Raw genomic sequence first — 21,443 nt, 5'->3', positions numbered from 1 at the left:
TGCAGGTGCTTTTCCAGGAAACATTTTGGAGGAAAATGTACTCTTATTTCTTGCAACGTAGCGCAGCAGGCAAAGTTGCTACTCTCCGTTGTGTGAAAGGGAGAGAGCAGGACAGCACCATATCTACTAAGATATGACACTGCTGTTCTCTTCTGAAGGGCTGGCGCACAATGAGGCTATCTTGTGCCACTCAGATGAAAAGTATTGATAAATGTGACCCTCCATCTGAAGTTATTTGTGGTACCCGTTGACTTGGCCTTGTCCGCAATGCTCTTTAAATGTTTCATGGTCTCAATAACCAACATTCTGGTACACACAACTTTGCCTTCCAAATTATGCCTATGACACCTTGTTCTGTTTCAAGATTCAAGGAACTTTACAAACGTGTTTCACTGCTAACACTATTCAGCATTGAATACAGAAAATCTGATTTAAATGGAGAAAAGTCTAAACTATCGCTCATTGGCCCTCTCGACCCAGCTAAATAAAACTAAACAAAATGTACCTGAATGCCGCCGCCAACGCTGCTGTCACCCGTCGCATCATGCTTCTCCTTCTTCTGGGCACAGGCTTCCAGACTGCACTGCGGCCAATCATAACGCTGCATGAAAGCAGCATCAGTATTGGCCTGAGCGCTGGCAACTCGTGCTCTCAGGCAGACTATGAGCCTGGGCCTGCTCTCTCCAGCCCCAGCAATGCGGCCGGGGCTGGAGAGAACTTCACTGCGCATGAGGGTTTGGCCGCCCGGAGACAGCTGGCCAAACTCTCATGCGCACTACCACCCCCCCACCAGCAGTGTCATCCCCTGGACCCGCCCCCAAAACTTGTCAGAGTCCTGGGGGCAGGTCCAGGGGATTCAAATAAAACATTCATAAAATGAGTTTAAAAACAGTTTTATTATGGTTTTATTTGAGGGTGGTGAGGGGGGGGGGGCAGCGCTCACCCACCCTAATGGAGGGGACGCTGCTGCAATGTACCACAGCAGAATGAGTGCACTATCTATAGGAAGGCAGCCTTTCCAATGCAGTCTTTACCACGCAGGTAAGTACCACACAGGTAAGCATTTGTAGCATTAGCTCACGTCTTTACCATACAGGGAGGTATTTTATTATTATTATTATACTATTAAAAAATGGGGTTGGATGCGGGTAGTGGTAAAGGGAGGTAAGGGTAATTTTATGGTTTAGGGGTGGGCAGTGGCAAAGGGAGGTTAGTAGTAAATTAAAAAAACATGTGGGGTACTTACCTTACCTATACTTATTATGCGTGGTAAAGGCATGTGTGGTAATTGCATGCTTTGTGATTCATACATTCGTATCTGCAGAACTTCGTGTCAAAATGGCCATACAATACTTTGTGGATGTAAAATAAATTACTTTGTGGTACATTTACCACCACATTCACAGAAAATAACCCTTGCCATACTTGTCCAATGTGATGCACGCTGCTCTTCCCTAGTCCCTCATATTTCACCCAGCCATTGAGTATTTCTGTGTCTCCTCTAGGACTGTTCGTTTACTCCTGTAAAGCAGCGCCTTGAAACATGTTTACGCGCCAGAATGCCAAACAAGCATTCCAAGTACTAAACCATGCTCTCTTCTTTGCAGTTCAATGGATTGTGTATGCAGGGGCCTGGCGGCCTGCCTGGGCGGGATGGCACTCCTGGAGTTAACGGCATTCCCGGCACCCCTGGGATTCCTGGCCATGATGGGATCAGAGGGGAAAAGGGAGAATGCATCAGGGAGAGCATCACCGAATCCTGGACCCCCAACTTCAAACAGTGCGCCTGGAACTCGCTCAACTACGGCATCGACCTGGGGAAAATTGCAGTAAGTAGAGCAGCCATTGCAGTTTAGAAACTGATACAGATAAAAAGAAAATGTGCACTACTGGCGGTCATTTAAAAACAAAAAAAAATGAAATACATGAATTAAAAATAATAGTAACTAGAGAACGCTTTAAAAAGGTAGCATCAGGAGGAGGAGCCTAGCGCGCATCCAAGATGGTCGCGTGAGCACAGGGCTCCCCGGACCCTCGCTGCTCCTCGGAATTTATCCTGAATCTATCCTGGCTTGGTTGATGGAATCTGGGAGACGAATGCTGGCTGAACACTAAACTCCTTTCGGAAATCAAATCGGACCTGGCAATCCGGAGTTATGGTGGTTTGAACTTTTGAGGCCCACCCGACGGCTGTGCCCGATGCGAGGGTGATCTGTGGAGCCGGGGCGTTGTTGAACAACAACGGCAGCGGAGCTGTGCCAGTGGCCGTCACATCACTTTCGGTTTCACTTTTGGTCTTTGAGGGGCTGGACTGTGGACTTGCTTGGTGCGACTGGGCTTTCATTTTGCCTTCGCTTGAAGCCGGTGGCTTCGTCTGCTGCCAGTGTGCTCATTGACGGTGGTCCCTTCGCTCCGCCATATTGCGGCCTGTGGTGCGACACGCGTCTGCCTGGCCTGTGCCACCTCGACGCTTCCTCGGTGGTCCCCTTCGGCGATCGAGGTTCTCATGGGAGGCAGGGGAGACCCCGAGAGGCGTAAGACCAAAACATCCCTACGTGGGGGATCGGTCCAGACGAACAACATGGACCGCTACACTCAGGGTAAAGGATCCCCCGGGACGGCCAATGTCCCCCCGGAGGACACCAGTGGTGGCCCGTCCGTTTCTCCGGATCTGTCCCTGCAGGACATCATGGGCGCCATTAAGGGCATCAGAGAGACCATCGCTACACAGTACGAGGCCTTGGCCCGTAAAATCGACACGGTGGCCATTGACATTACGCTAATCCGGGCGGATCTCTCTAAGACCAACGAGAGGGTCCAATCGCTGGATGTGCGGACGTCCTCCCTTGGTACGGACGTGTCGGACCTGCAGGCCACTCTCGGCGATCTCAAGTCGGCCAATGATCTGATGGCCCGGCGGCTGGAAGACTTCGAGGGACGGGCCCGCCGCAATAACATCCGCGTCATAGGCGTTCCGGAGACCTCCGATAACCGCCCGGTTGATCTCCTGGTCGAGGAGCTCATCCTCGAACATCTTGCTCCCGCTGGCCTGAGTAAGTTTTTCGCTGTGGAGCGGGCCCATCGAGTCCCAGGTGGCCGGCCGCGACCGGGTGCCCCCCCGAGGCCTATCGTTGCGAGACTTTTCCATTACAGAGACCGAGACGCGATTCTGCAGGCCTCACGGGTCCATGGCCCGGTCCGACATGAGAACTCGTCCATTAACTTTTTCCCGGACTTCACCCAACTTGTCCAGAAACAGCGGATGGGCTTCCAGGGGGTGAAGCGGCGTCTCCGGGACCTCGGTCTCAAGTACTCTATGCTTTATCCTGCAAGGCTCCGAGTGGAACATGAAGATCGGACTACCTTTTTTGACTCTCCTGCGACTGTGAGTGACTGGCTGGATTCGCTGCCAGACCGGGGTGACCGGACTGGGCCCTCTGCCGGTACCGAGGGTGGCGGGTCTCCTTTGGAGTGACTTATGGTCCCGGACTCAGCCAGGTTGTACTGTTCGGCTGGGTTCTACTTCTTTTGTGTATTTTGTTTCACTATGTTGTGTGTGGGGAGCGGGCGGGGACGGGTCCCTTCCCTCCTCCGGGGTCTTTTCGTAGAATGGGGTTTGTAGGGCGACAGGCACACTGCAAGTTGGGGTGTTTTTTTGGACCGCAGGGGTGCAGGGTGGGGGGTGTTGGAGTTGGGGGGGGGGTTGGTGGGTGGGTGGGGTTGTTTGCATTTGTGTTTTTTGTTTTCAAGGCGAAGTATTGGCTATGGTTCATCCTTGGGTGTTGAGCTCTTTGCTAGGGGGCCCTTGATCTACTGGATGGGATGGGGGGGGACGGGTTGAGATTGATGTCTTGGAACGTCAATGGATTGGGGGACCGTATCAAACGGGGTGTTGTGCTGCAATATCTACGTCGTCTGACTCCTGATGTGGTGTTCTTACAGGAGACGCATCTGGTTGGCAATGTTTGTCGGGCTATGAACAGGGGGGGATATCGACTTGTGGCCCACTCTGGTTTCACCACTGGTTCGAGAGGGGTGGGCATTCTCTTGCGAGCTTCACTTCCGTTGGAGATCACCAGGGTGGTCCCAGACGATAGAGGGCGCTATGTGGCTCTGACTGGGAGGTGGGAGGGGCAGTCCCTTTCCTTGATCTCGGTCTATGTTCCCCCGGGCCTCCAGAACTCCACCTTCTCAGACTTGGGTCGTATGTTGCTTGGGCTTCCTGACAGTCTTTTGCTTATGGGTGGGGACTTTAATTCGGTTGTCTCGGGTGACCTGGACCGTCATCCGCCCAGGGCCCTCCCTGCTGCCCAGGCGTGGCTGGGCGGGCTCCTGGAGACCTTCGGTCTGGTGGACTGTTGGAGGTTAATGCATCCGACACAGTGTCAGTACACCTTTCACTCTGGGGCCCATGGGAGTCTCTCCAGACTGGATTATTTCCTCATGCCCGCGGCCCAGGCTGCTCGGATTCGAGAGGTGAAACACCTGGCCAGGGGTATTTCTGATCATTCCCCACTGTGGTTGCTTTTTGACACCGGGTCGCGGTCCGCTGGGCGGATCGCTCCTATTAACCCTTGGTACCTGCGAGACCCCAAGATCCGTGATAGCCTGATTAAGTCGATTGATCAATATTTTTCTGAGAATGAGGGGTCGGTGCTGTCCTCGGTGTCCCTGTGGGAAGCTTTCAAAGCAGTGCTCCGCGGGCATGCCCTGTCCCAGATTGTGGAGGCCAAGAGGGTCAAGAGAGAGGCGGCTGTGACGCTGGAGACTGAAATATCGGGGCTGGAGGCAGCCTTGGAGGCGGGTGTCACCCCGGATGGGCTGCATGCCCTCAGCCTGAAGCAGTTTGAATATAAGTCTCTCGTCACTGATGCTGCCAAGACTATGTATAGGGAGCAGCAGGGCAGGTTGTATGACGCCGGAGACAAGGCGGGTAAGCTGATTGCCTGGTTGGACAAGAAGGAGAGAGTGAATCTTGTGGTCCCGGAGCTTCGGGTGTCGGATGGAGTGTGTGTGACTGAGCCTGGTGAGATTGTTGAGTGTTTTGCTGACCACCTCCGTGCAGTGTACTCCCCGGTGTCTGATAGAGATGAGGACGACTCTCGTCTTCTGCTTCGGGATATTGCCCTGCCCGGCTTATCCGTCGAGGACCGCGAGCTGATGGATGCCCCTTTGTCTGTCGAAGAGATAGCTGCTGCGATTCGCTCCCTCCGCTCGGGCAAGGCTATGGGCCCCAACGGCCTGCCGATTGAACTATATAAGTTGCGCCCGGATAAAATCGCGCCTTTCCTCCGTCATATGTTTCAGGAATCGCTCGAGAGGGGTTCCCTTCCTGACGACCAGCGTCTGGCTACTATAGTGGTGATTCCCAAGGAGGGTAAGCCACGTGACCGCTGTGCCTCCTATAGGCCTATTTCCCTGCTGAATGCCGAACCCAAAATCCTTGCTAAGGTCCTCGCCAATCGCTTGCTGAGCGTTATATGTGACTTGATACATCCGGATCAATGTGGCTTCATCCCACATCGTAATACCGCTCTCAACTTACGGCGTTTGCACGGCGTCCTCGCTAGGGTTGAGCACTTCGCTGAACCGGCCATATTGGTTTCCCTAGACGCCACGATGGCCTTTGATACCATTGAATGGCCATTTCTTTGGGCCGTCTTGGCGAAGTTTGGTTTTGGGGAGGGGTTCCTTGGCTGGGTGAAGCTCCTTTATGCTGGACCAATGGCTCAGGTGGTTGTCAATGGGCGGGTTTCTCGGCCTTTCGCTCTCGGGAGGGGAACTAGGCAGGGGTGCCTGTTGTCCCCGCTGCTCTTTGCTCTCGCCCTGGAGCCGCTCGCTGCCTGGCTCCGTTGGGAGCCCTCGATTAGAGGGCTCCGGTGGGCCCCGGGCTTCGAGGATCGGGTTTCATTGTACGCGGATGATATTCTCTTGTATCTCACCTCACCGCGGAAGTCGCTCAATGTTCTCTTTGATGTCCTTACTTCCTTCGGGAAAAACTCGGGTCTGATAATCAACTGGTCCAAATCTTGTGTGTATCCTATCTCTGGTGGTCTTCCTCTCTTGCCGCCTCGGCTTCCGCTCCAAATATCTCAGTCCGGCTTTAAATACCTGGGGGTGTACGTTTCGTTGGATCCGGCGGTCCGCTATGAGCAGAATCTCCTGTCTCCACTCCGGCGTTTGAGGGCAGATACGGCTCGGTGGTGTAAGCTGCCCTTGTCTCCGCTTGGTCGCGCGGCGCTGTTTAAAATGATGTCCCTTCCCAGATTCCTTTATGCACTCCAGAACTCCTTCGATGTCATTCCTGCGGCCTACTTTAGGGAGGTGGAGAGTTTGCAGAGGAGACTGGTTTGGGACGGGCGATCGCGTATCGCTTTGGCCAAGCTGACTCTTTCCTGGTATGACGGGGGCATCGCGCTTCCTGATATTAGACGGTACTATTGGGCCTCCCAGCTGTCTGCCATTAATCATGCTACGTACGCTCCTGGTTCGAACCCGGCATATGAGATGGACAAATTCCTGCTCCCCGGCGGTAACTATAACAGAGCGCTTTACTCGCGGTCTGCTGGTAGGGCCCTTACGGGCCCTACCAGGATTGCGGTCCGTGTATGGAAGGCGGCTAACGTTGCGATGGGCTGGAGTGAGCGTTTAACGTGCGCCACTCCTCTATTCGACTCAGACCGCTTGGGAAGCCTCTGGACAACGAAAGGCTTCGAGCGCTGGGATACGATCGGCATCAGCAGAGTGGGGGACCTGTGGGTTAAAGGTGCGGTTAAATCCTTCCCGGCGCTTCAGCGCGAGTATGAGCTTAGTGACAGAGAGTTCTTCCGTTATGCACAGGTTCGGCACGCCCTGCTTTCGGTCTTTGGGGAGGGGACCACGGTCCCTTCTTCTTCGCCTCTCGAGGACCGCATACTCGATGGTCACGTTCCCGACAGTACTATCTCCCTGATTTACAAAAAACTGATAAACAATCGGGCTGACCTCTTGGTGCGTCTTCGGGAGGCATGGACGGGAGATGGGGTGGAGCTGGACGATGAGGACTGGCAGACTGCGCTGTCATCCCCTAAGGAGGTGGCCATCCCGGCCCGTCTCCGCCTGGTCCAGCTTAAGATTCTCCATCGTGTATATGTGACGGGCCCCCGCCTGGTCTCGATGGGGTTTTCAGACGACGGACTCTGTAAGCGTGGCTGCGGGCTCAGTGCTACCTTTCTCCATATCCTATGGGAATGCCGCGAGGTGGCGGAATACTGGCGCCGGGTGCATGATATTATGAGACGAGTCACCGGGGTCGCTCTGCTGCCGGAGGTGCGTCGTTGTGTGCTGAATGTATGGGAGCCCAATGACTGCAATGCGGCTCAGGCTCGGTGGGCGGCCTTGGGGAACATGATTGCAAAGAGAGATATTGCGCAGCTTTGGGGTCCCAGCGGCCTCCCACCGTGTCCGTCTGGAAGGAAAACATGGACTGGTGCATGTTCAGGGAGAAAACGGTGTATGTGTCCCGTGGTAAACCGGGGGCTTGGGTTAAAATTTGGGGGCAGTGGAACGCGTATCGTGGGTCTATCTGTGCTCCCCCTTTGGTGGATACGTCCGGGGTTGCCTCGTCCCCCTGATCCTTGAGGGTTCCTTGTGCATCTCTTACTTTGGAGTACAGATTTGGTTCTCTCGTGGCCCCCCCCCTCCCTCTCAGGTCTTCTTTTATTGACCGCCCTTGGGTGGTTGGGTGTTGACTCCCCCGGCTGGTGTTCGCCGCCCTTCATAAGTCGTTTCGCCTTGTTTGTTGTATTTTTGTATTTTTCTTTTTTGTTGTTATTTATATTAAAAGTGTGTATGCTGATTTCCTTTATGTGCAGTCTGATCTACTGTGATAGTGCGGAGCCCCTGTGGGCCAGTCATTGTTTTCTGATATGCTGGAACACTTCGACTACTAGCGGCCGGCCCTGGTGGTTGTAGGCCCGTGTTTGTAACCCTTTTTATGCACAATAAAATCTTTTCAAAAAACAAAAAAAAAAAAAGGTAGCATCAATATTTGTACCCTGCAGAAGGCATTTCTTAGAAGGCCAAACATTTAAGCCAATGAGATCGAAATGCATTGAATACTGTTATGTGCCCCATGCGGCATGCGTTGTAAAATAGGTTATTAATGCTGTAGTTATTTGAAGGCCAATCTTGAAGAAGCAATTTAATATGCTTAAAGACTTACAGTCACATGGCCGTCAGTGTTAAATAAATAAGTGATCAAGCTGCAATATTTAGTCATTGTCGGTTCTCGAATCTACCCTCAGATTTGATGCTGACGGACAGGACTCCTGTTGTCCCGCAGCCTGGGAGTGTTGCATTCAAACCCGATGCTTTTTAGGTACTTAAGATCAATCTCATGCTAGGTATTTATCTGTACCTGGTTTATGTGGCTCTTATATTACTACAGGGTTTAGAATTGTTTATTTGATCACGAAGATGGATAGATACAGCATCCCACAGCTCCCATCCATAATATTATCTAGTTTGTCAGCCATGTGCTGAGGTCCCAGCAGAAGTTTCCTGCTCCTTTGGGCTACTTTGGGCCTTGAAGGTGTCCTTTGGTTGGACTCATTTCCTCAAGCCCTCTTTATCTCCACAAGTGTGTTGGATGCGGGCAAGTCCAGTTCATCCATAGCAACAAGCTTCACAACTTCTTCACCTCTGATGGGATTCTTGCCCACTTTACCAAAGCTGAGGCCACGCTTATAATTTTTGTAAATACTTAAATATCTGCTTTAAACATAGCTCTCTGGTAAAGTATTTCTACCTTTTGTTTGATCGCTTTGGAATTTGTCCATGTAAGTTGCTAATAGAGTTAGGTGGTGGATCCAAGCCAGGCTTGACCTTGGCTTTGGCCTGGCCCTTGTCCAAATGAGACTGGCCTTTGAAAATATAGCGGGTCAAATATTTAGCCAGTCCCTCTCTTCTCTGATGCAGTTTTAAGTGGCATGCCAATGAAAGCATTATCTCTGCTCATGTAAAAAAAAAAAAAACATTTAAATCCTTCCACTAGAGGCACTGATCCTCCATCTCTGTCCCAAACTGAAGCAGCACCAGTCTTGAAGCAGATTTGAGATCAGAGAAAGAGCTCAGTACAGTGGAAAAGAATTCAGCTTTGTAATGGCTAATGCAAATAAAATCGAAATCAAAACTATACCTTTTAAAATATTTGGAGCTCGCTTACTTTGTGAGGGGAACTTTTCCGTATTATGGTATGGTGCTGCCTTTTCACCTGGCTTCTCTTCTGTTTCTTGGGGTTTCCACTGTTAGTTCAGTTTTATAGTTGTTATTGTCTTTTTCTTCCAATGACTGTGCACACTTAACGAAAGTCGAGAAGGACCAAATAAAATTCACCACATAGCCTACACCAACGTTCCAGAAAAAAAAGTTACTTTTTTTATTTTGAGAGACTTAATTGTAATTTTTTAATAACCAACTTTATTTCGTTAAGAAGTACAGCAAGCATCATCCATACATTATAAGTATTACAAAGGAAAGAGGAGAGAAAATATGGCTGTTCAGATCCACAACAACATGTATGACCATCCACATAGAAATCCCCCCACTTATAAGTCAAAACCGTGATAAGCCCACCACTTCCCCCACAACTTCTCGTGATCATGAGGACATAAACGGGCTTCATATATGTGCTTTTCTTGCTGTGCACTCGTCAACTCCAGCGCACAATGTCGATAACGAGGGAGGCATTGGCTACTTCCAGAGACGGAATATGTCTTGTTTCCATACCCAGGAAGAGTTGCTCAGTGCAGAGACAACCCAGTTCCTCTACCAGTCCCATCAAGGTTATCTTGGGGGTTAGCTTTATAGAGCGTCCCAAGATATCCGAGACCTCCCGCTCTACCCCAGTCCAGAAGGGTCTCAACTTGAGGCAGCTCCATGCTATATTGAAACAGTCAGCAGTGGGTCATCTACAGCGTGCATAGATAGGACGGGCATCATGGAACATCTGCTGTATACAAGATGGGGACAAATGGGCCAAGAGGAAGTAGTTTACCTAGATAATCGGCAACTGCATGGATTTTGCCAGTTCCTTGGGGCCAGGCATGCATCTCTCCAGTCTGTACTATAATCTACAGTTAGCTCTGTCGGATAAATCAATTGGTTAGCATTCCATAATTAATATACAGTAAGAAACACACCAAGGATATTTATTCCGCAATTCAAATGTAGTGTATAATTCTTTTTTACATATATGGCTGTCACATAGACATTTTTTATCAATAGATAAACAAAAAATAACTTTCGTGAGTAAGTGAGAAAGTGTGACAAAATGATGTCGTGCGTGAAATATATACAACAAAAACTAGTAACAAACCTGTATCATGTAAATCAATATGCGTCTGTCCTTTCACAATTTATTTCCAATGTTTTCAAAACCACCCTAATACAGTTCCTATTTCTGGCTTTGGGTGAGGAAGCTGTTGGACATGAACTTGATATAGAGCGTTGACGTTTCGACCCAGAGGTATGCGCTGTTGGACCAGTGTCATGGCGTGTCTTCCTCAGGACAGTAAAATGGAAGTAGACAACCTATATAGGGCAAAACAATTAATAAAAGTGAGTAAGGTGTGTTTCTGTCTAAAAAAGGTTGCATTAAAGGGTGGCCAAAATCAGTGGTGAACCAACCACATACAGGTGTGATAAGGATATCCACACAGTAGTTCCTTTACCCGTAAAAGAATCCACCATCCAGTTGGAATCTAAAATGAGAAAAAACTGTGTGGGAAAGTTCAGACATCTTTAACTTCAAACGATTAAATAAGGAATACACGCTGCTTGGAAGCGCGTGGCCTACCTTTACAAGGGAGACGAATGTTCTAGTGAGAAATCTAGAAACGGAAAGTAGGGTAAAGGTTAAAGTCCTTTATAAATTTATAAATAATCAGCCCATGCAGCACGCAGCTCAAAAAAGCGTGTGACATACCTTCACAATAGTTCAACCATGCGAGCAATAATTAGGGTTTTGTATATTCCACCAACTGGTTGGAATCTATAGATAAAGGATTTGTGAGACAATGTTTGGGTCCTTAAAACGGGCCAATCACTTGATAAAAGCATGCTGCTACTAGAGCGCATGTCTTACCTGTACCTCAGTATTGCAGTGTAACCCTTGTTTTACAATATCGAAAACTCCATACTTCATTGCTTAGATCCACCATCCGGTTGGAATCTAAACACAAAAAATGATGGAGAATATTTTAAAACCTTAGAAATGAGCCTGAAGATTGAAGGCAGCGCGCAGCTGAAATCTCACATGTCTTACCTCTTTCAACGTTTAGCAATGAACTCAAGCAACCACAAGACGCTTCCGTGTGTGGTAAAGAGTGCAAGTGAGGGTCGCTCCAGTCTGTATCATCTAAGTTGCCCACCCATACAGTCCATCTCTGCCAAAGGGAGTCAAAGCCATCTGGAGCATGAATAATCAAGGAGCAATATTTCTGGGTTATTGCTCGTTTCGCCAACCGCCCCATTAATATCTTTTCCTCGAGGGGGCTATATTCTGGAAGTTGGATGTTAGGAGTGAGGTGTGTCCCTAGAGAATGCCGCACCTGAAGAAATCCCAAAAATTGTGTATTTGCTAGGGAATAATTTTCGTTTGGTTCCTAGAAGGACATGAGAACATTGCCTTTAAGAGATCTCCCAGGTATGTGTTGCCTATACGGTCCCACTGGTGGAACCCCTCTAGGGCAGAAAGGCGCTGAAGCCCCATGCCCTGCCATAAGGGAGTAAGCCCTGTTAGCCTGCGGTCCCACCGAATCAGGTGTAAGGCCGCCCTCCAGCAGTGTATCGCCTCTCGGGTGCATTAAGGCATCTCCCGAGGCACAGGGCTCCCATACAGGTGGCCAAGGAGTACCTCGAATCCCACCAAATGATGTTCCAATCGGTAAGCTGTGTCATCCCATACTCCTGTAAACCACTCGATAATGGGTACCAGATGTGCAGCCAAATAGCAAGCATAAATATCCGACACTCCCAGCCCCTGTCAAAGGGTATCTTCCGGGCCGAGGCAAAAGCCACTCTGTGGTGGCCTCCAGCCCTATTGAAGGTTAGTTTGGAGGTCAGGGATCGGAACCACTGTCAGGGTGTGGAATACTGGAAGTTCGTTAATGCATACAAGTAGTTGGGAGACACATCATTTTGAAGACCGCATTGCACCCAATAGGATTAAGCAGCAATTTCTTCCAGCAGTGCAGATCCGCTCAAAGGCTGAGGCCAGGCCCTGGAATTTGAGTTTTCAGGCCAGATCTGGGAGGTGGGATACATGTATCCTCAAATATTTAAACGCATTATGTTACAAGGGAATGTCTGGGCACCAGCAGCGACTCTCTGCATCTTCCCTCACCTCCACCAGGAAGGATTTGCTTGCATTAATGCCGGAGGCTTCCCCATAAAGGCGAACAATCTCCAGGCATTATGTGCCGGAAGCCACAGGGTCTCTAAAGAACAGTAGAATGTTGTTGGCATAAAGTACCACTCGATCATCAAACCCAGTCCCCCATCTCCACTCCTGTACCCGCACATCGCATCGTGTGAGGCATGCCAGTGGCTCAATGGTTAAAACAAATAACAGTGGGGTGAGTGGGCACCCCTGAAGTGTCCCCCGTTGGATCAGCAAGGCAGCGGATTAGATGTCGTTCACCAGAACCTGAGTCATTGGGTTATGATAAAGGAGGTGGACCATTCTCTGAATTTTGTTCCCAGGCCCGCCCGCAGCAGGACCGCCTCCAGGAACTCCCATGAGATTGTGTTGAAGGGTTTTCGAAAGTCCACAAGGAGTAGGGCTAGATTGCCTTTGACACTGTGCCTGGGATAGGGCCACCTGCAGCCATTGATTTCAGTGACTTGTGGTCTTACCCGGCATGAACCCACATTGGTTCGGGTGAATAGGATGAGTTAAGGTAGGGGTCAGTCGGGTCACCAAAACTTTAGCGAGAATCTTAATATCCGTGTTAATGAGCAAGATCGAACAATATGAATCGCATTGGTCTGGAGGCATACCCTCTTGGGGGATGATCACAATGGTGGCACAGTCAAGGTCGGCGGGAAACGATCCCCACTGTATCGCTTCTGTATAGAAATTCAGCAAATGGGGCATTATAAGGAAGTGGAATCTCTTGTAATATTCACTGGGATACCCATCGGATCTAGAGGTCTTCCCCGACTGGAGTTCAGAGATGGCTACGCCCACCTCTTCCTCCGTCAGAGGCCGGTCTGGGTCATGAGCTAAGGATTGTGGAATTGAGGACAATGGAATGTCATGGAGCATAGGGTTTCCCTCTCCAAGGGAGGCACTGTGGGTAAAGATTCTGGTAAAATGTTGCAAAGACCTGCACGATCACCCGCAACTCCTCCCGGAGGTCACCCGTCAGGTCTCTAATTGCAGGGACCACCATGGTGGAGATACCTCACTTTGGTTCAAGCGAGTTCCAGCAGACGCTGTGCATCCTCCGAGTCCAGAATGACAAGCACGACATTCCAGATTGAGTATCTTACTTTCCAGGTCGGTCATCCACTCATGCTGCAAGGACTCCTGTCTTCGGACATATCCTTAAATCAGCCCTCTCAAGGAAGGCTTACAAGCAGCATAAAGTGTCGCCTTAGACAACACGGAGCCGTCGTTAGTTTGGAAATAGGCTTGGAGCTCATCCTCCAGGAAGGAGACACATTCAGGGGTCTTCAAGTGCCATGCACTGAAACGCTAGATAGTTCGCAGTGTCTGAGGATTGGCAACCTATTCCATCAGGAGAGTGGCATGGTCAGAGATGCAGGAGGATACGGACCAAGTACAGTGCAAGGAGATCTGTTGCGGCAAGCCACCTCAAGTCAATTCAGGCTTCTGTGTTGTAGGCTGCCTATCGATGTGTGTATGCCTGTGCTGAGGGATGCTAGGAGCGCCACACGTCACATATTTCAAGGTAATCAGCCCAGGTGATGAGACACGCTGAGCAGGAGGTGGTGGTGTTCCATTAGGGGTCAGGAACGGTAAAATGTCTCCTCCCACCAGAGTGGTCCTGGGGGTCAGTGACACCAACAGGGCTCACAGCGCCTGGAGGGTGGGTTGCAACAGCTGCGGAAGAGCATAACATGAGACAAAGCTGTATTGCCTAGAGGCCATGGGGCTCTCAATCCCAATGTACCTCCACCGGGGGTCCTTGTGTACTTTAGTAATGGTCATTGGAAGGGGCTTATGGAGAAGAAGAGCCACTCCTCTAGAGCCCCAAGAAAAACCCGGTCATACCCAAATCGAGCGAAGAGGGGGCATTTTGTTCCCAGCAGATGAGTTTCTTGCTATAACACTACATTGGGCTAATATCTTTTAATGCAGCGTAATACAGGTGATCTTTTGATACGGTCCTGATGACCGTTAGTGTTCCAAGATAGTATTGCGATCATGTGGGGAGGTGGTGTGATAATAGTGAAGCAGGCAGAGGTCTGCCTTGGGCAAGAGCTGCCCTTGAACAGGACTCCAAGTCTTGGGTCTGTAAGCCAATAGCATCAGGTTAAAGGGTTCGCTGAGCAGAAACCTGAAAGGAAAAATCCTAATTAACATAAAACAACATTCATTTAAAAACCAACAGAAGCCACCCCGCAAACTCCCCCACCCCATACTTCCCTGGAAGCATCTATCTCCCTCGATAAACAAAACATAATGAATCAATGAAAGTACTAGAAAGGTGACTCAGACAACAGTGTTCACACCTCTGGCATGGATACTATGCCTGACAGCGCATACAAGATAAAGGCACTAAGGGTAGGCAGGTGCAATGGTGTTTACGATGAGTGGACATGCAATGTGTTGACAGAGGGTTCCCCAAGGTCAGTTGTTCCACTTCCTCCCAGAGCTAAGTATGTGTCAGGTCTCTGGCACCATTGCTAGTTTTTGGCCATGGCCTCGCGCCATCTCGGGTTCTCTGTGCAAGAGGCATTGCAGTTCTGCGCCAAGGAGGTCATTCTGATGAGGTCAGGATGCCGTCCAGTAAGTTAGAGAGCTGTGGATTTGCTTCAAGTATCGGATTGTGTGCCACCACAGACGGTCACGTGGCCTTCATTCTCTGGGATCGCGATCGCTTTTCAGATCTGCGTGCAGAGAGTCGAGACTGGGAAGCCGGCAAACTCTTGTCTCGCCGTTCTTCCCGGTGCAAGGGTTGACGTGATTGTTCCTCCTTGGCCCATTCCCAGGCCTGTCCCGGGGTAGTAAAAAAGAAAGCAGGGGATTGAAGAATAACTTTAAGGCAGGCTGGGAAAAGGAGCATGTAGCAGAGTTTAAGGGCTCTCAGTTTCTGCTTCACCTCCTTGAAGGATTGTTTAATTGTAATTTTACATGACGTTTTATGTGAGTTGCTTGCCAAATCAAGCAATGGCTTCACTCCTGCTTTGGTTCTTGGCTCCTGGAACTGAGACAGACCCTTAGCTTGACTCTCCATATAAGTTTGTTGACTTGCCCGTTTCTATTATTATTGTTACTTGCTAACCGCGACAAATCACCCTGTAAGGGTCTCTAGTCGCTGCTGCATATCTTCCGACATGGGCCACAGATTAGGATATTTGAACAGGGGACTAAAAGCATGACTAAAACATCCATGGTATAAGAGCTTTTTTGAATTGTCTGTGGTCGGTATTAACAAGGAGATGTACTGGGAGCTGGTTCCCGTATTGTACGTATAGGTACGAAAATGGTCTGCCCCCATTTCTGGTGGTACGAAGGCAGCGAGGGTATAACAGACAGTTCCCACAGGAACTAAGGTTCCTGGTGCTGCTATGCCAATTGAGCTTTTTCTGTAAAAACTGAGATCCATTCCCATAAAGTGTTTTATGGACCAAACAAAGAAGTTTAAATCGTGAACGCTTTTTTATAGGCAACCAGTGAAGGCTTCTTAGAATGGGCACTGAAGGCAATGGGGGTGGACAATGGCAAACTAAATATGCTACTGTATTTTGGAGCACCCGAAGTTTTGAGAACAGACCTTCGTTCATAGAAGCCATTAACGCATTCCCATAGTCCAAGCATTTCTTGATTGAAGTGGTATCCACTGAAATACTTTTCTTAAAAGGCACATAAAACCAAACATGTGTCCGTGATGTAGTTTACATGTTCCTTCATGGACAGTTTCTCATCCACCATGATTCCTAGGTTTCTCACCTCTGTCTTTGGAGTTGGAGCGATGCCCAAGCTAGTAGGCCACCAGTCATCTGACCAAATCAAGTGGGCTTTCCCAAACAGTACAACCTCTGTTTTGGTTGCATTAAGTTGCTAACAATTCTGCTGCATCCGCGTGGCAATATGGTCCATGCAGTCTCGGAATCTTACTTTGGTATCTTCTGGATTTGTAATGCAAAAAGTATTGGGACCCCCTCTACACACAGTACTTTTCCAAAAGGTCAGGGAGAAGAGGGGAAGAAATAAACAACCTAAAAAATAATGCTCCCTCTAGACCTATATTCTAATTTCCAATATTTCATCAAAATTTTAATAGAAGATCTTAATCAGCATGGGCTAGCACACAAAGGACAACAATTTATATCTTTTACTTCTGTTTATTATCTTTTTGTATTATCCTTTTTTATATATATAAATATAATAGAATTTTATACATATAAATCAATCTTCATTAATGACATCATTATATTTTACACATTTTTAATGTCAATTCCTTAATGCACAGTATATTATTCCAAAAACAAAACAAAAACACACGAGCAAAACCCAGGGAGAAGAACACTGCACATTCATACTCTTCATTCATACAATCACATACCATACATCCCTTATAGATCAATCTCAATAGTTGTCCCAATTAGCGCATTTTAGTTGTAAAGTAGTCCTTATGACCCCCAACAGGGAGCTACTACAAAAAGTTACAGGATCTACATAAAAGACTTGGTCAACGCGTTTCGGTGGCACAAGAAAGCATAGGAACCACCTTCATCAGGACCCGCTACTTCTCATATTGCAAGTTCTCACAACCTGGGAATTCTATTTAAAGGAATAATATTGATCTACAATGCTTGCTGTTTATGCTGTAAGAGGTAATCACAGAATTTTCCTTATTTCTTTTTTTCTTTTATCTGAGGATACCCGTGAGAATCACCTCAATGTCCCACTAGGTACGGGACAGAGCCATGGTCCATCCGGTATTTATTCAGTAATGTTCCATATATCTTTAAATAATGAATTACGTAAAATATATAAATTGTTGTCCTTTGTGTGCTAGCCCATGCTGATTAAGATCTTCTGGATTTGTCCCTTTGTGATTTTTTAGGGAGGGGGAGTTTTATTTAGCGCAAACTTGACCTGAAGGTATCAGAGCGCTTTACATGAGCACCAGTTTCGTTACAGACGGACACATTCATTTTTGATAGGCACGGGGAGACTAAGTGATTTGCTCAGAATCACAGGATGTTGAGCGTCTTTGCCGAGACTTCAACTCAGTTCCCCAGCTTCGAGGTTGACCGCCCTAGCCGTTAGGCCACATCCTGCTGACTGTTCTCTCGGGCGAGTGATGCCACGTAGATGTTAAAAAGAGTGGGACCTAGGGCAGATCCCTGTGGCACTTCCCTGTTCAAGGTTATGGTTTGGGAGACAAAGGACTCTAACTGCACTCTATGAGTACACCCACTCAAACAAGTTATTTAGCCAACCCGAAGCTTTCCCACCGACACCAAGCTCTTCCAGTCTTTTAATAAAGACTGCGTGGGAGATGCTGTCGAAAGCTGCTGATAGATCAACTAAAACCAGCATTGATGCATGTCCATTGCAAAGTCTTATATTTTCTAAGACCTCTACCACTGTTGTCTTTATGCTATACAATGTACGGAAACCTTACTGGGAAGGATCGATCAGATGGCGGCTTTCTGAGAATGCCATCAATTATGTATTCGCCAATGTTTCCATAACTTCCCCGGAAAAGGAAGTAGGGAAATAGGTCTAACATTTCCTAGTTCTTTAGGATCTGCCATTGGCTGTTTAAGAATGGGGTTAACTAATTCCAGGTTCAATGAAAGATTAAATAAGTCTAAGGGTCTTTGTCATAGCTCGAGGTGACCTCTGAGGGGGTAGTATAAAGACTTGTACCTTGGATATGAGGGACGCTATTGATGCATCGGGGAGTCCTCCATGTCATATGTTGAGACCAAAACACGCCAGGCAGTTAACTCCTTTGGAGGCAGTGGCAAGTAAATGGAAGGCTAAAGCCCAGGGGATGCCATATCTGACATGGTGATGGTATTAGATACAGCTCTGGCCTGCTGCTAAAAGAAATGGCAGATATTAAACTCTCAATGGGCGCAATCAGTGATGCAGTAACAACCCCTTCCAATGAAGTGCAATCCCTCTGAATAGACATCAGCACTTTCCATTCCAAGTTGACCATACTTTAACAAAGAGTAATGGAGGTGTAATCCAGATGGGACAATCAACCTGACTGGGACCCTGAGCTTTGGGAGCTCTAGCGAAAAACCATAGACCTGGAGGACAGGAGCTGAAAGAATAATGTGAGTATATCTGGGATTCCTGGGAATGTGGAACAGGACAACATGATAAACTTTCTCAGCACCCTGATGCCCACCCTCCTGAATGATACTTTTGCTCCTCCTTCAGAAGTCCAGAGAGCGCACAGGGTGAGATCGTCATAAACCCACTAACATGAGTTTGAGGCAAATTCTTGACTTTGCCTACGGCATCAACAAAAAAGACAAATTCTTGCTATGGCTAAATAACATAGGGCTTATACATGTCGAGAATAACCAGGGACTCTTCCTACCAGAATTTTGCTTGAAACTAATTCATAGAGGAAGCGGGTCCTGGTGCTCAGACCCAGACTGAGGAAAAGAGATGTAAAATATGGGTTACTGAAACTGGCGAAAATGCTGAATACCATGGACAGCTGAGCGCTTCAGTATGATGAACCAGAGGATTTGGCGAGACAACTGGATAAATTGGATAGGAAGGATGACACCTGAATGGACACTGTGTCATTAGAGACACCTCAAGCTTGTCATGGCAATGGCAAGAAACCCTTTGGTTGGGAGCGCTCCAAAAAAAAATGCAGACACCTTGAAGACATTACACAGAGATGGGGATAGGATCCCAAACTGGGACACCAGGAAGCTAAAACTGGCAGAGACATTGTTTGCCCATAAAACCGTAACATATGCTTTTGTCTGGAAATAGACTAGTTCTCTTTTTGAGGGGGATGGGCTCTGTATTTCTGGGCCATCTCCCTCCTGTATGCATTAAAGTCCCCAGGAACAGCAAAGAACAGATCATTCTACATGCTGTTGTGAATAATGCTTATCTTCATATTGAGAAAGGGGGCGGGGTTGACTCCGATTCCATGGTCTTCCACCGTGAAACTTGAAAATTTTCCATGATTTAAATACCTGCTGCACCTAACCACACCACACAGTGGGTGAAACTGAGGACTCAGGGGATATGTTGATGCCTTCTCTCCCACACTTGATCCGATGGCACCGCAACAGCGACTGGGGAAGTCGCTCTGATGGTAATGTATGGGATTTCATGGGGTGATACTTTCAACTTTGAAATATCCTCTCTTTATAGGGGTGGGGGAAGGGTGTAAGCCCATGACTTCCCGATGAATATGTTGTGGAAGATCCTGAATGCTACAACACTATTCATACTAGATTCACTGTTGATTGATCAGTTGTAGAGACCATTTGGTGGACTAGGACCATGTCATTGATGGTGTGGCTGTCATTACTGACCCCAGAGTTATTGTTGTTTAGTTGGGGATTTGCTACTATACCTGTTACCCAGTGCAGTGCTTGATGCCACTGCTGGTATCCGCTTGCCCACGCATCACATTCCGTTCAGAACGGAGAATCCCTTCCTGGAGTGGAGGTTGTTTCATACCTCTGCAGGACCTGACAGATGTATACTACTGTGCAGATATCAAAACCCTCTACTTGAGATAGCTCATTGGTCTAGGCAACGCCATTCTCCCAGCATTAGCTTCAAATATCTACAGCTAGGTATAGCAGCCAGTCCTCAACGATACACAACCAGCGATACCCTCTCATATCTTTCACTAACCTTACTCTTGGTTACCCTCCATGTACAGTACACACTAGAAACGTTGCTCTTAGGGAACAAGACCGAGATGTAAGGTGGCACAAACCACTTACGCTGCTGTCTCTAAATGCAAATGGCCTGAAACATTATGTGAAGAGGAAAACAATGCTTCATTGGCCACCAGAACCTGCAAATAGCTATGATAAAAGAGAGCCACTTGACTAAGCTAGAGTGTGATAAACTGAGCAGAGACTGGGTGGGTTGGCTGTTTTACCTATGTCCTACTAAGCAGTCAGTTACACCATAGGCCATGCCACTTAGCCAGAAGACAAGAGGGGTTGCAGTAGTCCTTCATAAGAAATTGCTGTACCGACTGCATCACACATGGTCGGACTAGGACAGTAGATACATATTTATAACACTGCAAGTGAAGGACTTTTCCTCATTGTTGGCTCTGTGCATTTCCTCATAGGTTTCATTCTTTGGTAAGGCCAAGGTCATGATTGAGAGAGATATGAATGTTGTCATTGACCCTATAATCAATAAGTCTGGTATATCATATCCCAACATGACAAAGGCGGTGGTATCTACGAGAACTACTCTTGAACTTTGCCCTGGAAGACCCTTGGAGGCTGCTGCATCCGAGAGAGCGAGATTACACCTTCCCTTCCTGGGAACACGGAACACATACTTGGCTATATTATTTCCTCACAACAACGAATGTCCTGAGACATGTAGGGAAGGGGTGAACACAGGCTCTGCTCAGACCCCATCTATACTGTGGTGGGGCGGGGAAGGCTGGTATATGAAGATAGTTGATGAGAACATCTGCAGTGGCCAAAAAACAGGTGACACGTGAGAGGTATTCCTTAGAAGCTAAAACTGAACATTTCACCTCCATGTACCCATGCCTCCCCATGTCGGATACTCTTAGGGAGTTGACTTAGGCCAAATACGACTTGAAAGGAGAGTACACAACGCAGGCTGAAAAAGCATAATTTTATTCACGATTGAAATACTATGAGAGAGGGGAGAAGACTGGGCGCTTATTAGCCACCCAAATGAAGCAGATGGCAGCGAGTATAACTATTTCTGCTATTTGAAATAATAAAGCGGAAATCTTGACACACCCATGTGACATCACAGAGGGAGAGGCAATGCACACGATAGATGTCACCAAAAATGGGAAAGAACCAGGGGAAGATGGTTACCCAGTAGAATTTTATAAGATTAACAAATCCTTGACTGCCCTTTTTTACTATCTTTTTTACTATGTACAATTTACTGAGAAGCACTCAACACTGTCAGACTTACCCCAGATTTCAAAAACACCCGAATGTTTTAAACTCCAAACCAGATAGAGATTCAT

The 21,443-nt window shown here is 48.0% G+C and overlaps 1 protein-coding gene across 1 annotated transcript in view; it reads left to right on the top strand.

Moving 5' to 3' along the window:
* CTHRC1 (collagen triple helix repeat containing 1) overlaps positions 1 to 21,443 on the top strand; it is a 146,051-nt gene that overhangs the window by 89,544 nt on the left and 35,064 nt on the right. The window contains exon 2 of the mRNA XM_085605124.1: positions 1,608 to 1,829. Within this exon, the coding sequence (XP_085461250.1) occupies positions 1,608 to 1,829 (222 nt within the window). The remainder of the gene's footprint in view (positions 1 to 1,607; positions 1,830 to 21,443) is intronic.

The sequence above is a fragment of the Triturus cristatus genome, chromosome 5_1 (assembly GCF_964204655.1).
Source record: "Triturus cristatus chromosome 5_1, aTriCri1.1, whole genome shotgun sequence".
Taxonomy (NCBI): Eukaryota; Metazoa; Chordata; class Amphibia; order Caudata; family Salamandridae; genus Triturus; species Triturus cristatus.
The sequence above is the reverse complement of the archived record's forward strand: the minus strand, read 5'-3'. Positions and strand labels throughout refer to the sequence as shown.